Source organism: Hypanus sabinus, chromosome 8, assembly GCF_030144855.1.
Source record: "Hypanus sabinus isolate sHypSab1 chromosome 8, sHypSab1.hap1, whole genome shotgun sequence".
Taxonomy (NCBI): Eukaryota; Metazoa; Chordata; class Chondrichthyes; order Myliobatiformes; family Dasyatidae; genus Hypanus; species Hypanus sabinus.
In genome coordinates this window covers 79,645,214-79,671,663 of record NC_082713.1, presented here as the reverse complement: position 1 = coordinate 79,671,663, position 26,450 = coordinate 79,645,214, and the positions used below count along the sequence as shown (strand labels likewise).

General features: G+C 43.7%; 1 protein-coding gene across 1 annotated transcript in view; it reads left to right on the top strand.

Annotated features, from left to right (window-relative positions):
• Positions 1-26,405, top strand: part of LOC132397642 (FERM domain-containing protein 7-like) — an 85,127-nt gene extending 58,722 nt beyond the window's left edge. The window contains 6 exon segments of the mRNA XM_059976412.1: positions 6,165-6,312; positions 7,461-7,552; positions 7,618-7,812; positions 15,960-16,028; positions 20,116-20,170; positions 21,137-26,405. Of these exon segments, the coding sequence (XP_059832395.1) occupies positions 6,165-6,312; positions 7,461-7,552; positions 7,618-7,812; positions 15,960-16,028; positions 20,116-20,170; positions 21,137-22,105 (1,528 nt within the window). The 3' untranslated portion in view covers positions 22,106-26,405.
• The last annotated feature ends 45 nt before the right edge of the window (positions 26,406-26,450 follow it).

Here is a 26,450-nt window from a genome sequence, read left to right as displayed (position 1 = left end):
CTGTGTGGGACCTTGTCAAAAGCCTTTTGAAAATCTAAATATACCACATCCACTGGCACTCCCCTATCCACTCTACTAGTTACATCTTCAAAAAATTCTATAAGATTCATCAGACATGATTTTCCTTTCACAAATCCATGCTGACTTTGTCCAATGATTTCACCTCTTTCCAAATGTGCTGTTATCACATCTTTGATAACCGACTCTAGCATTTTCCCCACCACTGATGTCAGACTAACTGGTCTATAATACCCTGGTTTCTCTCTCCCTCCTTTTTTAAAAAGTGGGGTTACATTAGCCACCCTCCAATCCTCAGGAACTAATCCAGAATCTAAGGAGTTTTGAAAATTTATTACAATGCATCCACTATTTCTTGGGCTACTTCCTTAAGCATTCTGGAATGCAGACCATCTGGCTCTGGGGATTTATCTGCCTTTAATCCCTTCAATTTACCTAATACCACTTCCTTACTAACATGTATTTCCCTCAGTTCCTCCATCTCACTAGACCCTTGGTCCCTTACTATTTCTGGAAGATTATTTATGTCCTCCTTAGTGAAGACAGAACCAAAGTAGTTATTCAATTGGTCTGCCATGTCTTTGTTCCCTATGATCAATTCACCTGTTTCTGACTGTAAGGGACCTACATTTGCCTTGACCAACCTTTTTCTTTTCACATATCCATAAAAGCTTTTACAGTCAGTTTTTATGTTCCCTGCCAGCTTTCTCTCATAATCTTTTTTCCCTTTCCTAATTAAGCCCTTTGTCCTCCTCTGCTGGTCTCTGAATTTCTCCCAGTCCTCAGGTGTGCTGCTTTTTTTTTGCTAATTTATATGTTTCTTCTTTGGACTTGATACTATCCCTAATTTCCCTTGTCAGCCACGGGTGCACTACCTTCCCTGGTTTATTCTTTTGCCAAACTGGGATGAACAATTGTTGTAGTTCATCCATGTGATCTTTAAATGCTTGCCATTGCATATCCACCGTCAACCCTTTAAGTATCATTTGCCAGTCTATCTTAGCTAATTCACGTCTCATACCTTCAAAGTTACCCTTCTTTAAGTTCAGAACCTTTGTTTTTGAATTAACTATGTCACTCTCTGTCTTAATGAAGAATTCCACCATATTATGGTCACTCTTACCCAAGGGGCCTCGCACAACAAGATTACTAACTAACCCTTCCTCATTGCTCAATACCCAATCTAGAATGGCCTGCTCTCTAGTTGGTTCCTCGACATGTTGGTTCAGAAAACCATCCCGCATACATTCCAAGAAATCCTCTTCCTCAGCACCCTTACCAATTTGGTTCACCCAATCTATATGTAGATTGAAGTCACCCATTATAATTACTGTTTCTTCATTGCAGGCATTTCTAATTTCCTATTTAATACCATCCCCAACCTCACTACTACTGTTAGGTGGCCTGTACACAACTCCCACCGGCGTTTTCTGCCCCTAGTGTTATGCAGCTCTACCCATATCGATTCCACATCCTCCAGGCTAATGTCCTTCCTTTCTATTGCATTAATCTCCTCTCTAACCAGCAATGCTACCCCACCTCCTTTTCTTTCCTGTCTATCCCTTCTAAATATTGAATATTCCTGGATGTTGAGCTTCCATCCTTGGTCACCTTAGAGCCATGTCTCTGTGATCCCAACTATATCATATTCATTAATAACTATTTGCACATTCAATTCATCCATCTTGTTACGAATGCTCCTCGCATTGACACACAAAGCCTTCAGGCTTGTTTTTACAACACTCTATAAAGACATCCACAGCATAGTAAATTTTAAATTTTCCCATTCAGGCCCATAGGTTTAATCACAGTGGAGGATTTTTTACTCTTGTGGGATAACATCTTTCCTGACAAGAGTAGGGGAGTCACTCTTCTTTGTAAGTGAGACGTGTGGCTACAAAACAATCTCAGGCTCTGGGGCTTCCTCTGCGGTGGTTTTAGGAGTTGTCTCTGGGACCAGGAAGTGGTCTGACAGCTTTGAACACCTTTCATCTCCTTTCTTTTCCAAAATGCTCTTGGCATCATCTGGACATGTTGGTATCTCAAGCAGTGCTTGGCAAGCTGCTTAATCTGCTGACCTATCCCAGGCCACCAGGCAAAGCTTTAAGACAACACTTTCATTTTGACCACACCTAGATGACTGGCATGTAGCTCCTCTAACACTTAGCTCTTATCATAGATGATACAACTCTCAATCCCCACGTAAGGCACCTCTGTCAAGGGCAAGTTCATGCTGGCACTGGTAAAAACAGGAGAGGTGGATTTTCTGTGCACACTCCATCCATTTTAGGTTGCCATATAGATCTGAGACACTGTAGGGTCTTTTTTGGTTTCCCTTTGAATCATTTCTTCCATAATAGGCAGACTTTCAAGTTCTGTTAGGGAGAATACGTCAAGAGGAATGTCATCTTTTGTAGATTTTTCAGGTATTTCCTTTTCCAAAAGTAAACGTGACAATCTGTCAGCATTTCCTTGATTAGGTGTCTTGTTGAATTCCATCTTGTAATTGTGTCCTCCAAGAAACAGAGCCCATCTCTACAACTGGGTTGTTGCTGTTAGTGGGACACATGTCAGTGAATTGAAAATGGCCTCTGATGATTGATGATCAGTAACAAGTTCCCTCCCATACAAGTACTAGTTGAAACATTTTACACCCAAACCAGATTCAAGACCTCTTTGTCAATTTGTGCGTAATTTTTCTCTGCAGCGGAAAGGGAACATCATGCAAAGTCTTTGGGGCGTTCACTTCCATCACTCAGAAACATGACATGACCATAAGGCGAGACATCATGGCCAAGCACAGGATGGTGTGAATCATAATGTGTGAGCACAGTGCCTGACGTCATCACTTCCCTTACCTTTTGGAAAGCCACCTCAGACTGTTTGAATTTTCTCAGCACAATTGAGTAATTCTTTTGGGTCGATGCTGCAACCACAATAAATGATGCTTGGTTTAAAGAATTCACACTTGTTGGTCATGCTCTGAGCTCATAATCTTCTAATCTTTTGTACACTGGCTTAAGATTTTGCAGATGTTCCTTGTCATCCTTACTGGTAACAATGGTGTCATCCAGGTGCCTAAAACAGCCTTGCAGCACCTGGCCCATAGCTTCTTGCCAGAATGAAAGTGCAGATGCCACTCCTAAAGTAAGCGTACTATAACGAGAAAGCCCTTTGTGAGTGTTTATGGTGAGAATCACTCGGGACTCTTCTTCCAACTCCACCTGTGGGTGTGCCTTAGCTGAAGTGTTACCCTCCAGAAAAGTTTGCAAAGACATTCTGTATCTGGGCAGAGGGCATTGACCTATTTTCAGTACTAGGTTGATGGTGATCACCACTGATCCTGACAGACTGATTCTTCTTACCTACTGGGACCACTGACATCGTCCATGGGCTCCACTCAGCCTTGGGCAATCTAGCTCACTGGCTACTTTATCATGGGTGGTATAAAACTTTATAAAACTTTGGTGTGGCATTTTCATTTAACAGCATTTTCCCCTTGATGTGTTTGAATTTTTCCAATGCCACCCCTAAACACTGCTTGGCATCATCCAGTATCTTTCTGAATTTGCTTTCAATTGACTGTGTTGCAGGGGATGTGGCATGTAAATAATGGCTGGATCGCCAATTAAGTTGTTGCTGTCTTAGCCACAGTGCTGACCCTGCTGTTTATATCACATGCAAGGCTAATGTGGCTTGTTGGTTGTTGTATTTCACTGTTACAAATGTCACTCCCACAAGAGTCTTTTCTCCACTATAAGTTCTTAGTTGTATATCTGCAGGCTTCAGTTAAGTGGCGTTGAAACGCCATTCAACCTTATTTTGTGGAATGACTGAAACAGCTGAGCCATTGTCCAGCTCCATTTTAATTACTGTTCACTTCTGGTATTAGCCATATTGCTTGTCTACTGTTAGTTTTCACACTGTAAATCTCAGGGCTGTTCTCATCATTATCAGATTTTTCATCAATAGCATGCAGATTAGTGGTCTTTCTGAAATTATAACTTGACTTTTATCTTTTTCTCTTCCCTGTGCATAAATCTACTTATTTATGTCTACCTGACATGCACTTTGTACGTGCCCTACTTTGTAGCATTTTCTGCAAGTTTCACCTTTAAGCCTGCATTAACTGGGGTACGTGAGCCACAATGGTAATACAATTTGGTCAGCCAGGCATTGCAATTTTGTTCATGCTCACTTTCATTCCAGACTGCAACTCAGGTCTGTCTCTGGCTGCTGTTTCCACTGATAGAGCGATTTCAACTGCTCGTTAAAATATGAGTTGTGCTTCAGTTAGGAGCTGTTCTTGAATGTTTTCTTGTAAGATTCCATAAACTAAGTGATCTCTCAGTGCATCATTAAGCCCATCACTAAAGTGACAATGCTTAGACAATTTCTTCAGTTTAGCCACCTAAACTAAAATGGACTCCCCTTCCTTTTGATTCTGCTTATGAAACCTAAGCAGTTTTAGTTTTAGTTCTAAATGCTCCAGCATGACATTCACGATATCAGTAAATCTCACCAGCTGATTTGGTTGGAGCTGCATTGTATGTTTTTCACCTGTTGCACTCAGTAACACTGGCAATCGCTTATCATTGGCTATTTCATTTGCTTCAAAATACTGCTTAATCCACTCCATATTCAATATCCAGTTGTCACTTGTACAATCAAATGTATCCATGTTTCAATTTAGCCCAATTTTCTGTTTTTTATTGATGATTATTATCACCTGGGACTGTTTTTGACCCCCTGAATTTGTCCATTTTCTGCCTTTTTTTAACTCAACTCTTTCTTGATGCACTTTTTAAAAAAATATGGTATCTTGCTGCACTTCAATACATAGGTAATCATCTCAGGTTTGTTTAAAACTTGCTCATCACCACTGTTACGTTTTGTAATTCCAAAACATAAAACTAATTGAAAACAAAAGCACAGAGCTGGGAATACATCTCTTAGGTTTGTTTATACTTTAGTGGGACAAACATGTGATGTGATGGTGTAATGTCGTGCGTGATTGACATTGCTTTAAATATAACATGCAAGGCATTATGTAAACAACAAAGCATGCTTATCAAATTAATAATTTACGATATTACTCAAATATTTCTGAAATATCAAATACACAAGATCAGCAGATTGTATTTCAAGTGCGGCATTACCAACGATTTGTAAAGTTGTAATGCGCCATCCTAATTCCTGTACTCAGTGCTTTGTCTGATGAAACACTTTCTTCAGCATTCTGTCTCCCCATGTCTGCACTGTGCACCGGCACCCTCAGGTCAGTGGTTTAGCGTGACCTGCCACCCCTTTTTCAGGATATTTACTTATGCAAAGCTTCATTCATTGGGGAGATTCTTGACTGGTCAGTGAGTTAAGGTTTACAAAGAGAAGGCAGGAGAATGGACTTATTAAAACAAATCAGCCAGGATTGAACGGTAGAGCCTACTTGGTGGGCCTAATTCTTCTCCACAATATTTTGGTCATGTGGTATTCACACAAACTGTTCTTTAAAACTCCTTGCAGTAGATCCAAACTAGTCTAGTGGCTATTGAAATACTGAATACTTAATGACTGAGCATTCTAATGCAAACTATGTTTGGTTTAATAATCCAGCATGACAAATCTGTGCAGTGGAGATTTACCAACATGCTGCCAGGATTAGTAACCTTATCTCAAGAGGAAAGGTTGAGAGAGCTAATGTTTTGGAAGCAAAAGAGTGTGAGAAGTAACTTGATAGAAGTGAATACGATGATAAGAGGCATTGATAGAATGGTCAGCCAGCATCTCCTTCCTAGGACGGAAAGGCTAATTATTTAAAGAGTTTGGAGGAAGGCATAGAGGGATGTCAGGGCTAGTTCTTTTAGCCAGAAAGTGGTGTGTGTGTGTGTGTGTGTGGAACGCATTGCCAGGATGGTAGAAGAGGCCGATGCATTAGAGACGTTTATATTTAGATAGGCGGATGAAAGAACAATGGAGGGCCATGTGGGAGGGAAGTGTTAGATTGATCTTGGAATAGATTGAAAAGCTGGCACAACATCAAGGGCTGAAGGGCCGTTACTGTTCGACATTCTATGTTCTATGTGAGTCTCCAAGCTTCTGGAGGATTTTCATTGTAGTCAGTGAGTAATAATTCTGTCTCTGTACAGTGGACTGACCTCAGCTGAATGTGACACCTCTCTGCTGGACACTGCACGGAAGCTGGAGATGTACGGCATCAGGCTGCATCCAGCCAATGATGGAGAAGGAACAGAAATCAACTTGGCTGTCTCTCACATGGGCATCTTGGTCTTTCAGGTTTGTGAGTGTAAGGAAACTGTTGCAAAGTGCTTACAGTGGGCAGATGACCTACCAGCACAGCTTTGCGGCATGGGAAGGAAGTGAAACACCCGACCGAGTTGGTCACAGAGTGAACTTTCTAGCTGTTGGATGTACAGTGATGCAGCAGGTGGCGCTGCTGCCTTAGAGTTGTAGAGACCCTGGTTTGATCCTGACCTCTGGTGCTGCCCACGTTCTCCCTGTGGACGGGTGGGTTTTCCCAGCATCCTCTAGCTTCCCCTCGCATCCCAAGGACTGGCCTTTGTAAATGATGCTTTTGTTAATTACAAAATAATCAAAGGGCAGTTGATCGGCTTATGTGAGAGAGTAAGTTGCAGGGGAACAGGACGTTAAAAGTTGGGAATGGGATTGATGAGAGTGCTCCACTGGAAACCAGCATGGATTCAATGGGCCAAATGGCCTTCTCTGTGTTGGTGAATAAGTAATGAACTAATGTATTGGAGAAGCTCATCAACAGCTTCAGAGAACATTGCAGAAGATAAGAGTCTTAAAATATTCTATACAGGACCGAGAGCTGTTGGGAGCTAGACCCACACAGGAGTGTAATGAGTAATACTAATCAAAGTCAGGAGACTGAGGACGATATAGGGGCGGAAATAAACAAGAAATTCAGATAGCACTCAGCAGGTCAAGCAGATTAACAAAGAGAGATTAACAAATTTCACTACTCTCTCAGCTGCCATCAGCATGATTTGTGTCGTGTGAATTCTCCTGCTCTTCACTCTCACATCTGCTTTCCATCCTCCTCCTTCTTTGCAACGTACTATCCATTTGCTTTCTCACTCACCTGTTCCAATGTACGGTGGCTGACATGATCCATTATTTTAGCTTTTCTCCCTACACGTGCTCCGAACCTGCTGAGTATCTGTGGTGGAGCAGATGGGATTAGATTGAGTGGCTGAATTTCACCAGGGCGCAAAGCCCCTCCATCTCAACTGCTTCAGACCTCCAGCAGTGACCCAGCCTTCAGGATCTAATACTTCTGTGCCAATCCCTGCCTGTTTCGTCACCATTATGAATGTTGCCGGAATGGATCATTATATTATATTAATGAAGCCTCCTGTTAAGGTGGCTGGATCAACATTAAACTTCATCTCTCATTCCAGGGCAAAATTAAGATTAATACATTCAACTGGGCCAAGATACGCAAGCTGAGCTTTAAGAAGAAATATTTCCTCATCAAGCTCCATTCTAACATGTTTGTAAGTCATTTTTAATGTTCCCCTATGGATAAAGGTTAATGTCACGTCATTCACTACCCAGTAACACATCCTGTCTTTGAAAATCACAGACTTCTTCCAGTAAGGACTCCTTGGAATTCCTGATGGAAAGCCGTGATACATGCAAGCACTTCTGGAAGACGTGCGTTGAATATCACACGTTCTTCAGGCTCCCTGAAGAACCCAGGTCAAAGGCCAGGTCCTTACTGTGCAGCAAAGGTTCTGGCTTTCGGTACAGGTAAGAGGATCATTCTCCCTCAAGCTACGGTTGCTCATTATGTGTGTTCATTTAAACTGCCCTCAGCCATGGGTGAGGGAGGACTAGACGATAACTCATGATGTTCCATTGCTCAAGAAAGGCTCGAAGAATAAGTCAGGAAATTATAGGCCATTGAGCCTGATTCATAAGTGACTTAACTATTGGAGGGTATTAGAAGTTCAAAGTAAATTTATTATTCAAGTATGTACATGTCACATACTTGAATAATCATTTTCTTGCAAGGATTCGCCGTAGAACAAAGGATAAATGAAAAACTACACACAATCAACATGAAAGAGACAAACTGCAAATAATTAAAAATAATATAATACATAAATAAATAAACAGAGAACTGAGTTATAGAGTCAATGAAAATGAGTCCATAGGTTGTAGAATGGTTGGAGTTGAGGTGAGAGTATCTATGTAATAATAATAGTAATATAAGTTTTGGCAATTAAAGTGGCAGAGGCATTTTATGTTTCAGTAAAGCTGTAGCAACTCATTTATTGAACTCAAAGCACGCTAAAAACCCTTTGCGTAATTACATCATCATGTCAGACCAGTCTCTTAAAGTGAAACCCCAATTCAGTGTTGGTGATTGTGAATGATATAAGTTTCCACTAATTACATTACTCTACACAGCACCCCCCCCCCCCCCCCCCAGAATTCACTAAAACCGGCATTACGAGCACATCTGGTGCTCGCTTGAAAGAACAGCAGAGGCCTCTGGTTCGTCCAGAGGTGTGTTGACATGCTCGTGGTCATGTTGTGACGGCAGAGGAACCCTCCAAATCTTGGTGGGCCAGTTTAAGGCAATCTTCTGAAATATGTTCAGGTTTACTCTTCTTATCTATGATAAAAGTCTTTCCAAACGCAGAATGGGCCGTCATAAGGGGGCGTAAGGGGGGCGTTGGTGTGCGTCATGGCAGACAAAAACCATCAAGGCAGAATGTAGGTCAACAGGAATCCAAGATGCTGTACACCATGTTGGGAGGTAGGAAAAGGTGTAAAGGAATTGAACTTACTGGGGAGAGTGGAATGCTGTTGAGAGGCTGACCCGGTGGTTGAGGGGTCAGGAATAAAATTACCTCAGAATGGTTGACCATATACGAACAGCCACGGACAACTGCAGGTCCTCTTTTGAAGCAGCTCTGAGCCACAGCAGGGCCCACAGGCGATGATTGTGCCAACACTCACCCTTCAGGAAAGCCCTCAGAGCTACTTGTAAGGAGCAGAGAAAGCGCTTGCCTAGGCCATTGGACTGTGAGTGATATCCCATGGTGCCGAACGCCAAGGATTTGGGCCATCACAGCCCAGAGGGGACCACAGTCAGAGGAATTATCAGATGGGGTGCCAAACCCAGCAAGCCAGGTGCTGAGGAAAGCCCGAGACATGTCTGTGGCCATCGTCGATGCTAGAGGGACGACCTCTGGCCACCTGGTGGTACACTCCACCATAGTAAGGAGGTGCCCAAAATTGTGGGAGGGGGAAGGTGACCATTAAGGTCCACATTGACATGGTCAAACCATCACTCAGGGACCTCAAAAGGTGCCAATAGTGCCTGAACATGATGGCTAATTTTTGCCCATGGGCACTCCACACAGGCTGCATTCCAATAAACACCATGGAAACAAACTTCAGTCCAATCAGGTTCTGTGAAGCCTTCTGGCCTGGGTGCAAGAGGCCATGTATGGAGTCAATAACAGCCCACTTCCAGTTTGTGGGCACTATGGGGTGAGGGTGACTGGTCGAGACATCGCACAGGCGAGAAACCCCAGCTTCCCTGAACTTAATGTCAGCCGATCACAGGCCTGCGACTGCTGTCCGATAAGCCTGGACCTCTGGGTCAGTAACTTGGCTGGCTGCCATGCTGGCATGGTCAACCCCTGTGTGTATGTACTCAACAGCTGGCCATGAGAGACAGTCAGCCACGGCATTGCTTATCCCCGTTGTAGATCAGCTCTGACCTCAATATGTAGGCCAGGGGGCATCACTTCCTTGAAGACCAAAGGTCTGATACTTTGGCCATCACGTGCATGAGGGATTTGTGAAATGGCGACCCTCTAGAAGAAAATGAGAAAAGTGGACAGCCAGGTAGAGATTGAAAAACTGACAGTTAAAAGTGTCATACTTTCTTTCTGGGGGATGGAGCTAGCAGCGGAAGAAAGCGAGTGGCTTCCTCATGCCTCTGATCAACTGTCTGTGCACAGGACCCACAGCATAGTCTGATGTGTCTGTAGTAACGGCTATGGGTACGCTGGGGATTCTGTAGTTTTTGAGTAGTGTGGGGTAGTGAGAAATCCATATTAGCAACTACTTTTGAGGAAGGGGGTTTCACACCTTATGCAGAGATGCGATGGTCAAGAAAGTCAGTGGTTGGCAGCCCAAAATGGCATTTAGCTGGGTTAATAATCAACCCATTTTGGCTTAATCACTTGAAAAGTGTGCAGGGATGAGATACGTGTTCAGATTTGGTTGCACTGGTGACAGGTAAACTAAAAGCAAATCCAAGTCTTTGAATACCGAGGCAACCAGCTGTTGGAAAGTCGATGCTGCATTTTGCAGCCCAAGCAGTATGTGCAGAACCTCAGAGAGGCTACTCAGGGTTATCATAGCTTTTTTGGGAATGTCCTCCGAGCACATAGACACCTGCTGGTAATTCCTAAGTCAACTTTAGAAAAAATTAACTTTCTGGCTAAATGTGCCGAGAAGTCTTGGATGTGAGGGACCGGGTATCGATCAGGGGTGGTCACCTCGCTAAGGTGTCAGCAATCGCCAGAAGTGTGGCACCTGCCATCAGACTTAGGGACCATAAGGAGGGGTGAAGTCCAGGGGCCATTCGATTGACGCACAATGCCTCGTTGTTCCGTTTTGGCAATACCATCCTTCACAATGGTCCACTGTACGCACACGGGCATGGACCAGCAGGTTCGTTGTGATTGACACCATAGGTTTGTGACTGTAGTGGAGAACGTGGGCTTGGTGAGGTTTGGGAATTTGCCCAGAAGTAAACTGACATGCAGTGGTGCATGCACTTGACAGAGTCGTTGTGGGGAACTCACTGGGGGAGCACGGTATCGACACAAAGTCCTTGACATCTACAAGCTGGCAGTTCTTAAGATCAACTAACAGTCCTTAGGCACACAGGAAATCTGGACCGAGCAGAGGTCTAGCCACTTTAGCCAGGACAAAGTCCCACATGGAACATCGTCCACTGAAGCAGAATGGTCACCCGTCAAATCCTGTACGTCTGGACCTTGCAGCCTCCATGAGGTTTTGTCGCTCTTTGCCTTCACATCAATGGGCATTGCTGGCAGCACACTCACTTGAGCACCCGTGTCACATAGGAAGTGTCGCCCTGAAAAGGTGTCTGTAACGAACAGTGAATGACCCTGACAGCTGGAACCTGCTGTGTTCACAGACCTCTGATGTCCCGATGGGCTGGCGCTGTCAAAGCTGCAGTGTGGTCGGCACTTCCTAGCGTTCCTACCAAAGCGAGCCTGGTAAAAACACTGGCCTGCTGTCATCTGATTCGCAGACGTAGGTGTCCTTTTGTTGGGGCCTTGCTGACTGGGTTTACTGAGGTAGGAAAGAAGGAGGAATGATGCATCACTGCCTGGCTGAGAGTAGCCATTTTAGCAAGCTCCCAATAATCCTTCACGGGTACATTAGCAAGAGCTAATGTGAACTTGATCAGGCATTTGCTGCATGAAGAGTTCTTTAAAAATAAAACAAGTGTGGTGATTTCCCAGGGGAGACAGCACGTGGTCCATTAGCTCTGAAGGCCTAGCATTACCAAGACTGGGTAAGGAGGGCAACTGTGTGTTATTCTGAAAGTCTGTGAATGAATGGTTTCCAGCGGTCAGTATTGATTGTGTTCAGGTGGGTGATCAAGCAGACTCACCACTTTCACAGCCATGGAGTTGCTGAGCAATGCTACCATATAAAAATATTTTGTGTTTTCAACGGAGATTTCTCAAGGCGTGAATTGAGTCTCTGCTTGTACGAACTAAGCAACAGCATTTTGCTCCCAAACTTCCAGCAGTTTCAAAACAACTGCGTTGGCCAACATGCTCAATAACTCTGGAATTGTCCTAGAGCATTGGTGTCACCAAGATAGGTTTTCACAAGTAACATGGCAGAGGCATTTTATGTTTCAGAAAAGCCATTGCAACTCATTTATTGAACACCAAAATCTGAACACAAAGCATGCTAAAAACCCGTTACTTAATTACGTCATCACGTCAGACCAGCCTTATAGAGTGAAACCCCAACTCAATGTCGGTGGTTGCGAATTATGCACATTTTCACTGATTACACTACCCTGCAATAATAATAATAATATAAACTTATTCATAGAGCAAATGAGAGAAAATCTGCAGAAACTGGAAATCCAACAACACGCACAGAGCACTTTTCATACAAACGATGCGGCTGCTTTATTGTGGGATAAAGTGCAAATATGAATATAAAAGACAAAGTTGCTGGTTAAAAGCAAGGTTAAATAAATGGGTTGGTGTTTTCAAGTGTCAGCTGAGTCTGTGTCCCTTATAGTTCTAGGCTTTGAGTTCCATAGATTAGGAGTGTAGTTCATAAAATCTGGCCTGCCAATTACCTTTGAATAGTTTTGCTTGCTGGTTCAGGAGCCTGATGGTTGAAAGGTAATAACTGTTCCTGAACCTGGTGGTTGGGACCTCAGACTCCTGAGGCTTCTTTCAGGTGGCAGCAGAAAGAACATGTGTTGGATGCTTCATAAGCATTTTGGATGGATAGGTCCTGATTAAAGATAGTCAACATGAGTTGTGCATGGTAGGTTCTGCCTAACTAATTTTATAGAGGTTTTTGAGGAGGCTACCTGTAAGGTTAATGAAGGAAAGGCAGTGGACATTGTCGACATTGTGTTTAACAAGGCTTTTGACAAAATCCCAGGTGGGAGGCTGGTCCAAAAGTTTCAGTCACTTGGCATTGAGGATGAAATAAATTGGATTCTTCTTTGGCTTAGTGGAGAAGACAGAGTGCTAGTAGATGGTTGTCTCTCCGACTGGTGGAGTGCCACAGGTACTGGGTTTGTCATCTATCTTAATGATTTGGATGATGAAGTAGTAAACTGGATCAGCAGATTTGCAGATGACACCATGATTTATTGTGTAGTGGACAGCAAGGAAAGCTCTCAGAGCTTACAGCAGGATTTGGACAGCTGGAAAACTGGGCTGCAAGTGGCAGATAAAATTTCATGCAGATAAGTGTGATGCATTGCACTTTGGGAGGACAAACTTAAACAGTGATCAGTAGAGCACTAATGAGTGTGATAGAAGAAAGGGATATGGGAAATCCATTATTCCTTGAAAGTGGCATCACATGTTAGGGTCGTAAAGAGAGTTTATGGCTTATTGGCCTTCAGAAATCAGACTATTGAGTACAGAAGCAACACACACACAATGCTAGAGGAACTCAGCAGGCCAAGCAGCATCTATGGAAAAAGTACAGTCGACGTTTCGGGCTGAAACCTTTTGGCAGGACTGGGGAACAAAACTGAGGAGTAGAAGTGGGGGGAGGGGAGAGAGAGAAACACCAGGCAATGGGCAAAACTTGGAGGGGGAGGGATGAAGCAAAGAGTTAGGAAGTTGATTAGTGAAAGAGACAGAAGGCCATGGAAGGAAGAAAAGGGGGGGAGGTTGAGGAGCACCCAAGGGAGGAAGTGGGCGGGCAAGGAGATAAAATGAGAGAGGGACAAGGGGGTGGGAAATGGTGAATGGGAGGGGGAAGGATGAAGGCATTACTGGAAATTTGAGAAATCTACGTTCATGCCATCAGGTTGGAGTCTACCCAAATGGAATATAAGGTGTTGGCCCTCCATCCTAAGTGTGGCCTTATCCCGACAGTGGAGGAGGCCATGGATGGACATATCAGAATGGGAATGGGAAGTGAAATTAAAATATGTGGCCATTGGGAAATCCCACTTTTTCTGGCAGGTGTAGTGTAGATGCTCAGTGAAGCGATCTTCCAATCAACATCAGGTCTCACCGATGTAGAAGAGGCCACACCGGGAGCACTGAACACAGTACCCCAGCAGACTCACAGGTGAAGTGTCGCCTCACCTGGAAGGATGTTTGGGGCCCTGAATGGTAGTAAGGAAGGAGGTGTAGGGGCAGGTGAAGCACTTGTTCTGCTTGCAAGGGTAAGTGCCAGGAAGGAAGTCAGTGGGGAGAAATGAAAGGACAAGGGAGTTGTGTAGGGAGCAATCCCTGTGTAAAGCAGAAAGTGGGGGTTATTGAAAATGTGTTTGTTGGTGAGATCCCGTTGGAGGTGGCAGAAGTTTCGGAGAATTATGCGCTGGATGCAGAGGCTGGTGGGGTGGTAGGTGAGGACAAGAGGAACTCTATCCCTGGTAGTGTGGCAAGAGGATGGGGTAAGAACAGACATGCGTGAAATGGAAGAGATCAGGTTGAGGGCAACGTTGATGGTGGAGGAAGGGAAGCCCCTTTCTTTGAAAAAGAAATCTTCATTCTAGAATGAAAATCTTCATCCTGAGAGCAGATGCGGTGGAGATGGGGGAATTGAAAGAAGGGGATAGTGTTTTTACAAGTAGCAGGGTGGGACGAGGTATAGTCCAGGTCGCTGTGAGAGTCCGTTGTTTTATAATAGACATCGGTGGATAAGCTGTCTCTGGAGATAGAGGAAAAAAAGGGAAGTGTTGGAATGGACCAAGTGAACTTGAGGGCTGGGTAGAAGTTGGAGGCAAAGTGGATGAAATTGACATTCATCACGGGTGCAGGAAGCAGTACCAATGCAGCCATCGACGTAGCAGATGAGTTCAGTACAGGTGCAGGAAGTATCAGCTATTGGGTACAGGAGTTGGGATGTGATGCTGAAGTTGTATAAGAGGTTGGTGATGCTGAATTTAGAGTATTATATGCTGATCTGGTCACCTACATAAAAGAAATATATGAATATGATTAAAAGAGTACAGAGAAAATTTATAAGGATGTTGGTGGGATTTGAGGACCTGAGTTATAGGGAAAGGTTGAATAGGTTAGGGCTTTATCCTTGGAGCGTGAGAGAATGAGGGGAGATTTGCTCAAGGTATACAAGATTATGAGGGGTATAAATAGGGTAAATCCAAGTAGGTTTTTTTACATTAAGAAGGGATGAGACTATAACAGGAGGTCATAGGTTAAGGGTGAAAGATGAAATATTTGAGGAGATCCTGAGGGGAGCTTCTTCACTCAGAGGGTGGTGCAAGAGTGGATCGAGCAGGCAGCGGAAGTAGTGGATGCAGGTTCAAGTGCAACATTTAAGGGAAGTTTGGATAAATACATTGTTTGGAGGGGTATGGAGGTCTGTGGTCTAGGTGCAGGTCAATGGGTCTAGGGAGAGTAGCAGTTCAGCACAGACTAGATGGGCCTGAAGGCCTATTTTGGTGCTTTAGTGTTCTATTACTCTATGATTCCAGTTATTGGATATAATTGTAATTTTGAGACATAAGAGATTTATAGAAAGTGGAAATTGTGAGCAGCACGCACAAAATGTTGGAGGAACTCAGCAGGTGAGGTGCAATCTATGGAGGGAAATAAGGAGTCAGTGTTTGTGCATAGACCATTGTCAAGACTGCCCTGATGAAGACTAGTCATGATGTTGGGTTTTAACCAGAAATGTCGAATAATTATTTCCTTGCATAGATACTACCTGGCCTGCTGAGTTATATCAGTATTTTGTATAACAGTTGTAAGTGTTCTCACTCATGGCTTACAGAAAATCATTTGTCCAGTAGAACACAAACAGAATTGGCAGCTAATGGAGTACACACCTGTTGAATTTGATGGCCTCTCAAGCCAACTCTGAAGACAAATATAAAATCTAAGCTTACCCCTTTCAGACTGTGTACCTCTTCTTTCAAGTAACGTGCAAGGCTGAACCCTTCTCAGTTGGATCCAAGTGTTTTCATGGTAAAACTTGGAGAGAAAAATGGACCAATATCTTTCCTTGGACTATTAGCAATAAGAGAAGTCATCTAATCAATGCCACAGTGGTGGTCTTGGGATCATTCTGTTCACAGCTTTGTTTGGGGACATGCTGAGACCGTGCAAGGTGCCACATAAATGTAACTTGTCACTTAACTCTTACAGTGGAAGAACCCAGAAGCAACTAGTGGAGTACATGAGCAAAGGAGACTTCAAGAAAGCAGCCTTTGAAAGGTAATATTCAACAAACTCCTTACATAACACCAAGCCCACTTAAAGATCCTCTATTTTCTCAAGTAGAATCAGAGAAAGGTGGCGAAATGCAAGCATTTAGCCAGAGTTGTATAGATCAGAGAAAGGCCCCTTGGCCCACCAATACTGATCCCGCTATCTACTCTATCTGAGCTTGTGATTGGCTCCATGACCGCCTGCTCCCTTTCATACTAGAAGATGTGGGCAGCAAAGTGCTGCAGCTAACAGAGCTAATAGAGCTAATACCAATACCCAGGGCCAATCATTACCTTTGGTTTGCAAGTTCGCTTTGTGTCTTGACACAAACTGTGGTGGATAAGTCCCCAGTGCCTGACAAAATGCTCCCTTAGACCTGGTGGGAGACAACTGCAGAAACTGCAGGGGCACTAGTAGATGTATTTAAAATGTCCTTAGCCACAGGTGAGGTGCTGGAGGATTGAAGGATTGCTATTGTTGTTCCATTAAGAAAGGCTCTAAAAATAAGCCAAGAAATTATAGGCTGGTGAGCCTGACATCAGTAGAGGGAAAGTTGTTGTAAGTTTTTGTAAAAGACCAGATATATAAGTGCTTGGATAGACAGGGACTGATTAGCTATAGTCAGCATGGTTTCATTTGTGGTAGGTTGTATCTAACCAATTTTATAGAATTTTTCAAGGAAGTTACCAAGAAAATTGATGAAGGAAAGGCAGTGAATGTTGTCTACATGGACGCTGGCAAGGCCTTGACAAGGTCCCGCATGGAAGATCGGTCAAGAAAGTTCAGTCACTTGGCATTCAAGATAGTAAAATGGATTTGACATCAGAATCAGAACCATGTTTAATATCACTGGCATGTGTCGTGAAATTTGTTGTTTTGTGGAACCGGTACATTGCAATACATAGTAATAAAGAAATTATATACAAATTACAATAAGAAATACTATGTTTTAAAAATTAAGTAAGTAGTATAAAAAAGAGCAAACAAATTGAGATAGTGCACATGGGGTCATTGTCCATTCAGAAATCTGATGGTGGATGGGGAAGAAGTTATTCCTAAAATGTTAAATGTGTGTTGTCAGGCTCCTGTACCTCCTCTTCAATGGTAGCAATGAGAAGATGTTCTGGGTGATGGAGATCCTTAATGATGGATGCTGTCCTCAATGTTGGGGAGGCTAGTGCCCATGAAGAAATTGGCTGAGTTTGCAAATCTCTGCAGCTTTCTCAACTCCTGTGCAGTCACCCCTCCATAAAATACAGCGATGCAACCAGTTAGAATGCTCTCCGCAGTACATCTGTAAAAAATTGCGAGAGTCTTTGGTGTCATACCAAGTCTCCTCAAACTCCCAATGAACTATAGCCACTATCGTGCTTACATTTTAATTGGATCAGTATGCTGAGTCCAGGATAGATCTTCAGAGATGTTGACAGCCCGGAACTTCAAACTGCTCACCCTCTCCACTGCCAATCCCTCGATGAGGACTGGTATGTGCTTCCTTGGCTTCCCCATCCTGAAGGGAAACTTGCTGGGAGAAGCCAAAGAGTGGCAGTAGGTGGTTACCTCTGATTCAATACCTGTGACAAGTGAAGAGTCACAAGGATTGGTGCTGGGTCCAGTGTTGTTTATCATCTATATCAATGGTAAATTTCAATGTGGATAGAGAATTGGTTGGCAGACAGGAAGCAAAGAGTGGGAGTAAACGGGACCTTTTCAGAATGGCAGGCAGTGACCAGTGGGGTACCGCAAGGCTCAGTGCTGGGACCCCAGTTGTTTACAACATATATTAATGATTTAGACGAGGGAATTAAATACAGCATCTCCAAGTTTGCAGATGACACGAAGCTGGGTGGCGGTGTTAGCTGTGAGGAGGATGCTAAGAGGATACAGGGTGACTTGGATAGGTTAGGTGAGTGGGCACATTCATGGTAGATGCAATTTAATGTGGATAAATGTGAGGTTATCCACTTTGGTTGCAAGAACGGGAAAACAGATTATTATCTGAACGGTGGCCGATTAGGAAAAGGGGAGATGCAACAAGATCTGGGTGTCGTTGTCCACCAGTCATTGAAGGTGGGCATGCAGGTACAGTAGTTGGTGAAAAAGGCAAATGGTATGTTGGCATTCATAGCAAAAGGATTTGAGTACAGGAGCAGGGAGGTTCTACTGCAGTTGTACAAGGCCTTGGTGAAACTTCACCTAGAATATTGTGTGCAGTTTTGGTCCCCTAATCTGAGGAAAGACATTCTTGACATAGAGGGAGTACAGAGAAGGTTCACCAGATTGATTCCTGGGATGGCAGGACTTTCATATGAAGAAAGACTGGATCGATTAGGCTTATACTCACTGGAATTTAGAAGACTGAGGGGGATCTTATTGAAACGTATAAAATTCTAAAGGGATTGGACAGGCTAGATGCAGGAAGATTGTTTCCGATGTTGGGGAAGTCCAGAACAAGGGGTCACAGTTTAAGGATAAAGGAGAAGCCTTTTAGGACCGAGATGAGGAAAAACTTCTTCACACAGAGAGTGGTGAATCTGTGGAATTCTCTGCCACAGGAAACAGTTGAGGCCGGTTCATTGGCTATATTTAAGAGGAAGTTAGATATGGTCCTTGTGGCTAAAGGGATCAGGGGGTTTGGAGAGAAAGCAGGTACAGGGTTCTGAGTTGGATGATCAGCCATGATCATACTGAATGGTGGTGCAGGCTCGAAGGGCCGAATGGCCTACTCCTGCACTTATTTTCTATGTTTCTATGCAATATGGTAAATAGGATCAGCAAATTTGTGGATTCTACGACACCAAGATTTGGGGTGTAGTAGACAGTGAGTAAGATGATCAAAACTTGCAGCAGGTTCTGTACCACCTGGAAAAATGGGCTGAAAATGCCAGATGGGACAAAATGCACAAGTGTGAAGTGTTGCACTTTGGGAGGATGAACCAGGCTAGGACTCATGTGGTCGTGGTGGGGCTTTGTGGAATGCAGTGGAACCAAGGGATCTAGGAGTACAGATCCGTATCTCCCTGAAAGTGGCATCATAGGTAGATAGAGTCATAAAGAGAGCTTTTGGCACATTGACATTCATAAATAAAAGTAGTGAGTACAGGAGATGGGATGTTATGTTGAAGTTGTATAAGACACTGGTGAGGCCTAATTTGGAGTATAGTGAGCAGTTCTGGTCACCTACCTAAAGGAAAAAATATCAATAAGTTTGAAAGAGTGCAGAGAAAATTTACAAGGATTGTTGCTAGAACTTGAAGACCTGAGTTACAGGGAAAGGTTGAAAAGTTTAGGACTTTATTATCTGGAGGGTAGGAGAATGAGGGGAGATTTGATAGAAGTGTATGAGGTGTATTGATAGGGCTAGTTGAGTGAGATTTGAACCAGAGGTCATGGATTAAAGGTGAAAGGTGGAATGTTTAAGGGAACATGAGGGGGAGCTTCACTCAGAGGGTGGAGAGAGTATGAAATGAGCTGCCAGCACAAGTGGTAAATATGGGTTTGATTTCAACACAAGAGAAATTTGAATAGATACATGGATGGGAGGGGTGTAGAGGGCTAAGCTTCATGTGCAGGTCCATGGAACTAGGCAGAACACACTTCAGGCATAGATTAGATGGGGCAAAGAACCTATTTCTATGTGGTAATGCTGTATAAATTTATTACCCCATGGTTCCCTCAAGTGCTCTGGTTTCCTCCCTCATTCAAAAGCACCATAAATTTCTCCTAGTTTTTAGCTGCATGGTATAATCGGGGGTGAGGGGGGGGGGGATGATGGTATGGATAGACTATGAAAAGGACAAAACAAATGTAAAATTGGTGGTTGATGGTCAGCATGGACTCAGTGGGCTGATGGGCCCATTCCTGTGAGGTACCTCTCTATGATGTTATGTCTGAATTGGCCCTGTGATACCATGGTTCAAGACAGAGAGTTGTGTTGAACTTCAGCACATCAGCCAGACTCATCATCATTGGATAAGCTGTTAAACTCAACATCCCCCAGCACTGACTTGATGCAGCACAGCACTGATATTTGAACATGCCTGAATGGTATTGAACTGTTCTTTCCTTGAAATGGTGCTCTTTTTTTTGGAAGGAGACCATGCCTCGTACAAACTGAAGAACATTCTGTTCCAAGGCAGCAGAGACAGGTCAGTGAAAAGAATACTCTCTCTCAGTTGTAGGAATTAGTCCAAAGGTTCAATATCTAATGAGTCAGGTGTGGGATGGTGATAGCTCCTATTCTGGCCTGGAGTGTTCTCAAGCATGGTTCGTTAGGACCAAGAAGCACACTCAATGTTGCCCTATTTTCCATGGTGATATTTCAAGCTCACTCCCCAGTTTTAGCATGCTGAACTTAAGGCAGAGTAAATACTCAATGTAAATATTTCCTCTTTGATTACCTACACTATACAACCCAACAGATTTTCCTGTATACAAACTGACTCAGGCGGGTGGGAGAAGTGTGGAATACAGAGCATATTTCCATGAGGGTCAAACATCTTTCCAAACAATTTTTCTCTGATTACACAAAGTCAACTTCTCTTGCTGTGGTGGTGGCCATGTTGAGAATCTCAGGGTCATGTGTGTTGTCTTGTTTGTGGACAGACCTTAGTCTGTTTGAAAAAGAGAGAAAATCTGCAGATGCTGGGAATCCAGGCAACACAGACAAAATGCTGGAGGAACTCAGCAGGCCAGGCAGCATCTGTGGAAGCATACGGTTAAAGTTTTGAGCCGAGACCCTTCAGCAGGACTGGAGAAAAAAAAGTTGAGGAGTGGATTTATAAATGGGGGGGGGAGAGGAGATAGCTTGTTTGGATGGTTTTCTCATCTATCAAGCTATGGAATAGCAGGGCCTCCTTGCAAAGGAGGCTCCCATTCTGTTTAATGCTTTACAGATCTATGACTCCTAATCTCTCAGAATTGCTTGTGGTGGTCATTGATATCTTTGCCCCATTGAGAGAATCAACTCTATATTTATTTGCTTTTGGTTACCAATTTGCAGGGATCTGTCCCAATTTTTGCCCCAGCACTGAAATGTGGTGTTGTGCTTCTGTCTTGTTTAACTGAAAACTTCTGTGCAACCAGATTAAATCTTATTTTCTGTTCAACTCAAGGAACAGACACATAATCATCGCGAGAGTGGTCCATCAAATCCAAAAGTTAGAGGCCAACAGAAGGCAGTGCGAAGAGAGAGGAAGGAGCCAACAGTGGAGATAGTGTTCACTGCTGAGCTTGAGAGGTCCAAACCTGAGGCTGACCCTTCATCGGATGTTCTTTCAGGCATGGACACCTCCATTATCTACACTGGTGGCAGTGACACAGAGGTTAAGGAGGACACAGCCCCATTGCAAAGGCACCCACAACCATTCCAGGCACTCAGAATTCAAAGGAACACTGGCATAGGAAATCAGACTGATGGGAATTTCTCTAGATCCAGGACAACTAGCCAGCACATTGATGATGCTTTCACAAATTCACCCAACTGTTTGTTTCTCAAGGTACAGAAAGCTCCTTCAGCGATGGACAGGATTGTTCGGCCTTCTGGTGTGGCTCGCCCGGTTAGCCTGCCTGCGCGCAGTGGCTTAGCCAAATATGACCTTTACCAACAGTCTATGATGAGAAGTAGCTACAGCAACAGTCTCAACGTAGTGAAGGAGGAAGAAACCCACTCAGAAGGTGGCCTGCAGCCTCCCAGACGATCACACAGCCAGTCAGACATGAAGGCCCTTGGCCTAGATTGTGCACCAGAGTTACAGCCATTAGTTCATTACCTGCCATTGAATTGGAGGCAGAATCCCAATAAACTGAGGCCTGCACATCCAGCCCATGTTGCCCTCCAGCAGAAGGAAGCTATCAGGGCAACCGAGAGATACATCAGCAGCGGCACTGAGTCCAGTGACTCGGACTCAGAGATCATTAGCCCCTACTTCCACCCGTGTCTCTTTGGCAAAGCTCTCCAATCTTCAGTGCCGAGGAGGGGCTGCTTTCCCTCAATCAGCCTTCAACCAAGGGAAAATGCCTCATTTGATCTGAACTGCAAAGACAATACCAGACACTTGACCATCTACACTGAATTCATTTAGTCTTGGGTCTCTGAGAACCCATGCTCTTGGCCAGTGTAGGGAGTTCTAGAACTGGTCACACATGCCACGAGGTAGGGACCTGTGCATTGTACTATTTGTGCTTACTTCCCTCAATACATTCTGGATCACTCTTGCACCAATGGCTCATTCAAGGATTAGCTAAGATTCAGCCACTGTGTATCCTATTCCCCTTGATTCACCATACCCAAAGTTACTGCCACATAATGAAGGTGACTGTGATGTGATTAGCCTTGGGGAGGGTTGTAGGCTGTTACCCAGAGCTGGCCTTTAAATTAAAGCCACATAAATTGACTCAACTCTGATTCCACAGGCTACATTGCACAGAGGTGGGCTGAGGGTTAGTTACATTGCAGCTGGGATATATAATCCAGGCCACTTCAGGACAGACTGTCACAACATTATGAAAAGTTGGTGTATGAACCTCTCCAGATATCCAGTGCTGAGACGAGATTCCTAGTCAGGCAGGGGATAAGTTCCAAACCAAGTTCTTGCTGTCTTGTTTAAACTCCAGTGTCAATTTAACTTTAATCAAGGAGAACATGAGTCTGAGCAGTAATAAACACACTTCACTGTATTCCTTTTGATACTTGGTTTATTTAACAGTTTGGTATGGAGTAGCTGATTTCATACTTTGAGTTGCCAGTAGGCTGTGGTGGAGCATGTATGTCCCTCTGTGGGGTAACCCACCTATTTATGGGCTTAAGTAAACATTTAAATCAACCTGCCTGCCCCACACATTGGAGTAACTGGGCTGATTGGTCCTGTTAATAAAACCTGGTTTGCTATGAACTGCATTTTTAAGTTGGATGGGATCTGGCCAGTGGTATCAACGTAATGTTGGAAACAGCTGAAAACATTTGCACAGCAAGCTCACATAAATGTGATGACCTCCAGACAGCCCCATTGCTCCTGGTACTTTTTGCAAAATAAATATTGTGCAGGGTAACGAGGAGATATATCAGACTCCTCTTGAAAATTATATCCTGGGTTTGCTCGAGTCCACCTGAGGGGTTAGATAGGGTCTCCATCTATCTGGATGATGGCCCCTCCTCCATCGGTGAGCTGAAATGTGTGTGGGATTCATGAACACGAGGCTCTGGAGTTGATCAATCCTCATCATTCAGATCCAGAGGTGAACGTGCTACCAGTCATTGACAGTTGGGCAAGATACCACATCTGGAATTTTATGTGCAGTTTTGGTTGTCGAGCTAGTTGGAAGGAGTTAATTAAACTGGAAAGGGTGCAGAACACATTCACGTAGATGTTGCTGGAATCGAAGGGTTTGAGTTGAGGGAGAAACTGGATAGGCTGGAACTATTCCTCTGGAGCCCAGGAGGGTTAACAATGCTATAATAGAGATCTATAAAGTCATGAGGAGCACAGGTAAGGACAGTTGTATTCCTCAGGGTGGAGGAGTTTAAAACTAGAGGGCTTAGTTGAGAGGAAAAAATAATTAAAGAGAACCTGAGTGGCAGGTTAATTTCAACAGGCGGCGAGTAGATGAGCTGTGAGAGGAAGTGGTTCAGGTGGGTATAATTCCAATGTTTAAGAGAGGTATATGGATTGGAAAGATTTAGAGGGACGTGCCAAATGCAGGAAAATGGTACTAACTCTGGTAGACAACTTGGTCCAGGAAAGGTGGGACCTGAAATGGAGAGGTACTAATACCCTTGCAGGAAAATTTGTTATTGCTCCACGGTGGGGTTTAAACTAGAGATGCAGGGGAATGGGAAACATAGAGCCAGAACAGTTAGTGGAGAGGTTGTGGAGGCAGATGTTGGTAAGACAACAAAGTCAGGAATCAAACAGTTGAACATGGTGCGACTAGTGTCGTGAGCCACCTATATTTCATAGGAAAGGCAGATGTGCTCAGGACATGGATCAACACCTGGAATTATGGTGTCATAGCCAATAGTGAAACTTGGATGCAGGAGGGGCAGGACTGGCAGCTCAGTATTCCAGGTACCATTGTTTTAGACGAGACAGAGCAGGAAGGATGGAGTTCCTAGTCAGGGAAAATGTCACGGCAGTGCTCCATCAGGACAGACTGGAGAACTTGTCTAGTGAGGCTTTCTGTGTGGAACCGAGAAATAAGAAAGGTATGACCATGTTAATGGGGCTATGTTACAGACAACCCACTGTCTCATGGATTTAAAGGAAAAAATTTGTAAAGAATAATTGTTGCAAGAAAGGTTGTTATAGTTGGTGATTTTAACTTTCCACATACTGACTGAGAATCCCATATTGTAAAAAGACAAGATGGGATGGAGTTTGTCAAATGTGTTCAGGAAAGTTTTCTTTATCAGTATGTAGAAGTCTCAACGAGAGAGTGTGCAATACTGATTCTATTAGGGAATAAGACAGGGCAGGTGACTGTGTGTAGGGGAACACTTTGCATCCAGTGACCACAATGCCATTAGTTTCAAAGTAAATATGCAAAGAGAAAAAAGGAAGAGTACAGCAGGTATACGCAAGTAGGAACAAATTAGCTGCTTATGGAGTATAAGCAATGCAAGAGAACACTTAAAGAAATCAGGAAGGCTAAAAGAAGGTATGAAGTTGCTCTAGTAGATAAGGTGAAGGCAAATCCTAAGCAATTCTACAGGTACTCGATGTTCAGAGCAAAAGGATTGCTAGGGACAAAATTGGTCCTCTGGAAGACCAGAATGGTATTTCATGTGTGGAGCCAAAACAGATGGAGAGATGTTAAATGCATTGCTTTTTGCAATCTGTATTTACCCAAGAGACAAATACAGAATCTATAGAAGTGAGGTAAAGTGGCATCTACTCCATAGACCCTGCACAGATTACAGAGGAGGATGTGCTTGCTAACCTGAGGCAAATCAGGGTGGATCGATCTCCAGGGTCTGACTAAGTGTCCCCTCTGATCCTACAACAGTGCAAGTGCTGACGTCTTCCGGGCCTTAGTAGATATTTAAAACATCCTTAGCAACAGGGGAGGTATTGAAGGATTGGAGGATAGCCAAAGTTTTTTTTTGCTGTTTAAAAAAGGCTCTAAACATATACCAGGAAATTATAGTCCAGTGAATCTGACATCAGTTGTGGGAAAGTTATTGGAAGGTATTCTAAAGGACATGGATAGACACGGACTGATAGTCAGCATTGCTTTGTGCGTGGTAGGTCATGTCTAACAGAGTTTTTTTTTTGATGAAGTTACCAGGAAAGTGGACGAAGGCAAGGCTGTGGATGTTGTCTACGTGGACTGCAGTAAGGCAATAGACAAAGTCTCACTTGGGAGGCTGCTCAAGAAGATTCAGTTGCTCAGCATTCAGGATGAGGTAGTTTACTACCATGGATTAGACATCATCTTTCTGGGAGAAGACAGAGAGTGGTAGGAGAGGGTTGCCTCTCTGACTAGGGGCCTGTGACTACTGGTATGGTGCAGGGACCAATGCAAGATCAGCAAATTGGTGAATGACACCAAGACTGGGTGTGCATTGGAAGTAGGGAAGGCTATCATGGCTTGCAGAGGGATCTTCATCAGCTGGAAAAATGGGCTGACAAATGGCAGACGGAATTTAATGCAGACAAATCTGAGATGTTGCACTTTGGGAGAACCAACCAGGGTAATTCTTACACAACAAGTGATAGGGCACTAGGAGTGGGGTAGAACAAAAAGATCTGGGAGTACAGGTACACAATTTGTTGAAAGTGGCATCACAAGTAGATAGGGTTTAAAGAAAGCTTTTGGCATATTGGTCTTCATAAATCAATGGATTGAGTATAGAAGATGGGATATTATGTTGAAGTTGTATAAGACATTGGTGAGGCCAAATTTGGAGTATTATGTGCAGTTTTGGTCACCTACCTACAGGATATATGTAAACAAGGTTGAAAGAGCGCAGAGAAAATTTACAAGGATGTTGGATGTTGCTGAGTTATAGTGAAAGATTGAATAGGTTAGGATTGTATTCTTTAAAACGTAAAAGACTGAGGAGATTTGATAGAGGTATGCAAAATTATGAGGACTATAGATAGGGTAAATGCAAGCAGGCCTTTTCCACTGAGTTTGTGTGGGACTACAACCAGAGGTTATGGCTTAAGAGTAAAAGGTGAGAAGTTTAAGGGGACAATGAGGGTGATGAGAGTGTGGAATGAACTGCCTGCACAAGTGGCCCATGCAAGCTCCATTTCAATGTTTAAGAAAAGTTTGGAAAGGTACATGGATAGTAGGGGTATGGAGGGCTATGGTCCCACTGCAGGTCGATGGAAGTAGGCAGTTCAGATTTTTCTGGCATTGATTAGATGGGCCAAAGGGCCTGGTTCTGTGCAGTATTGCTCTTATACATATATTGTACCTGGC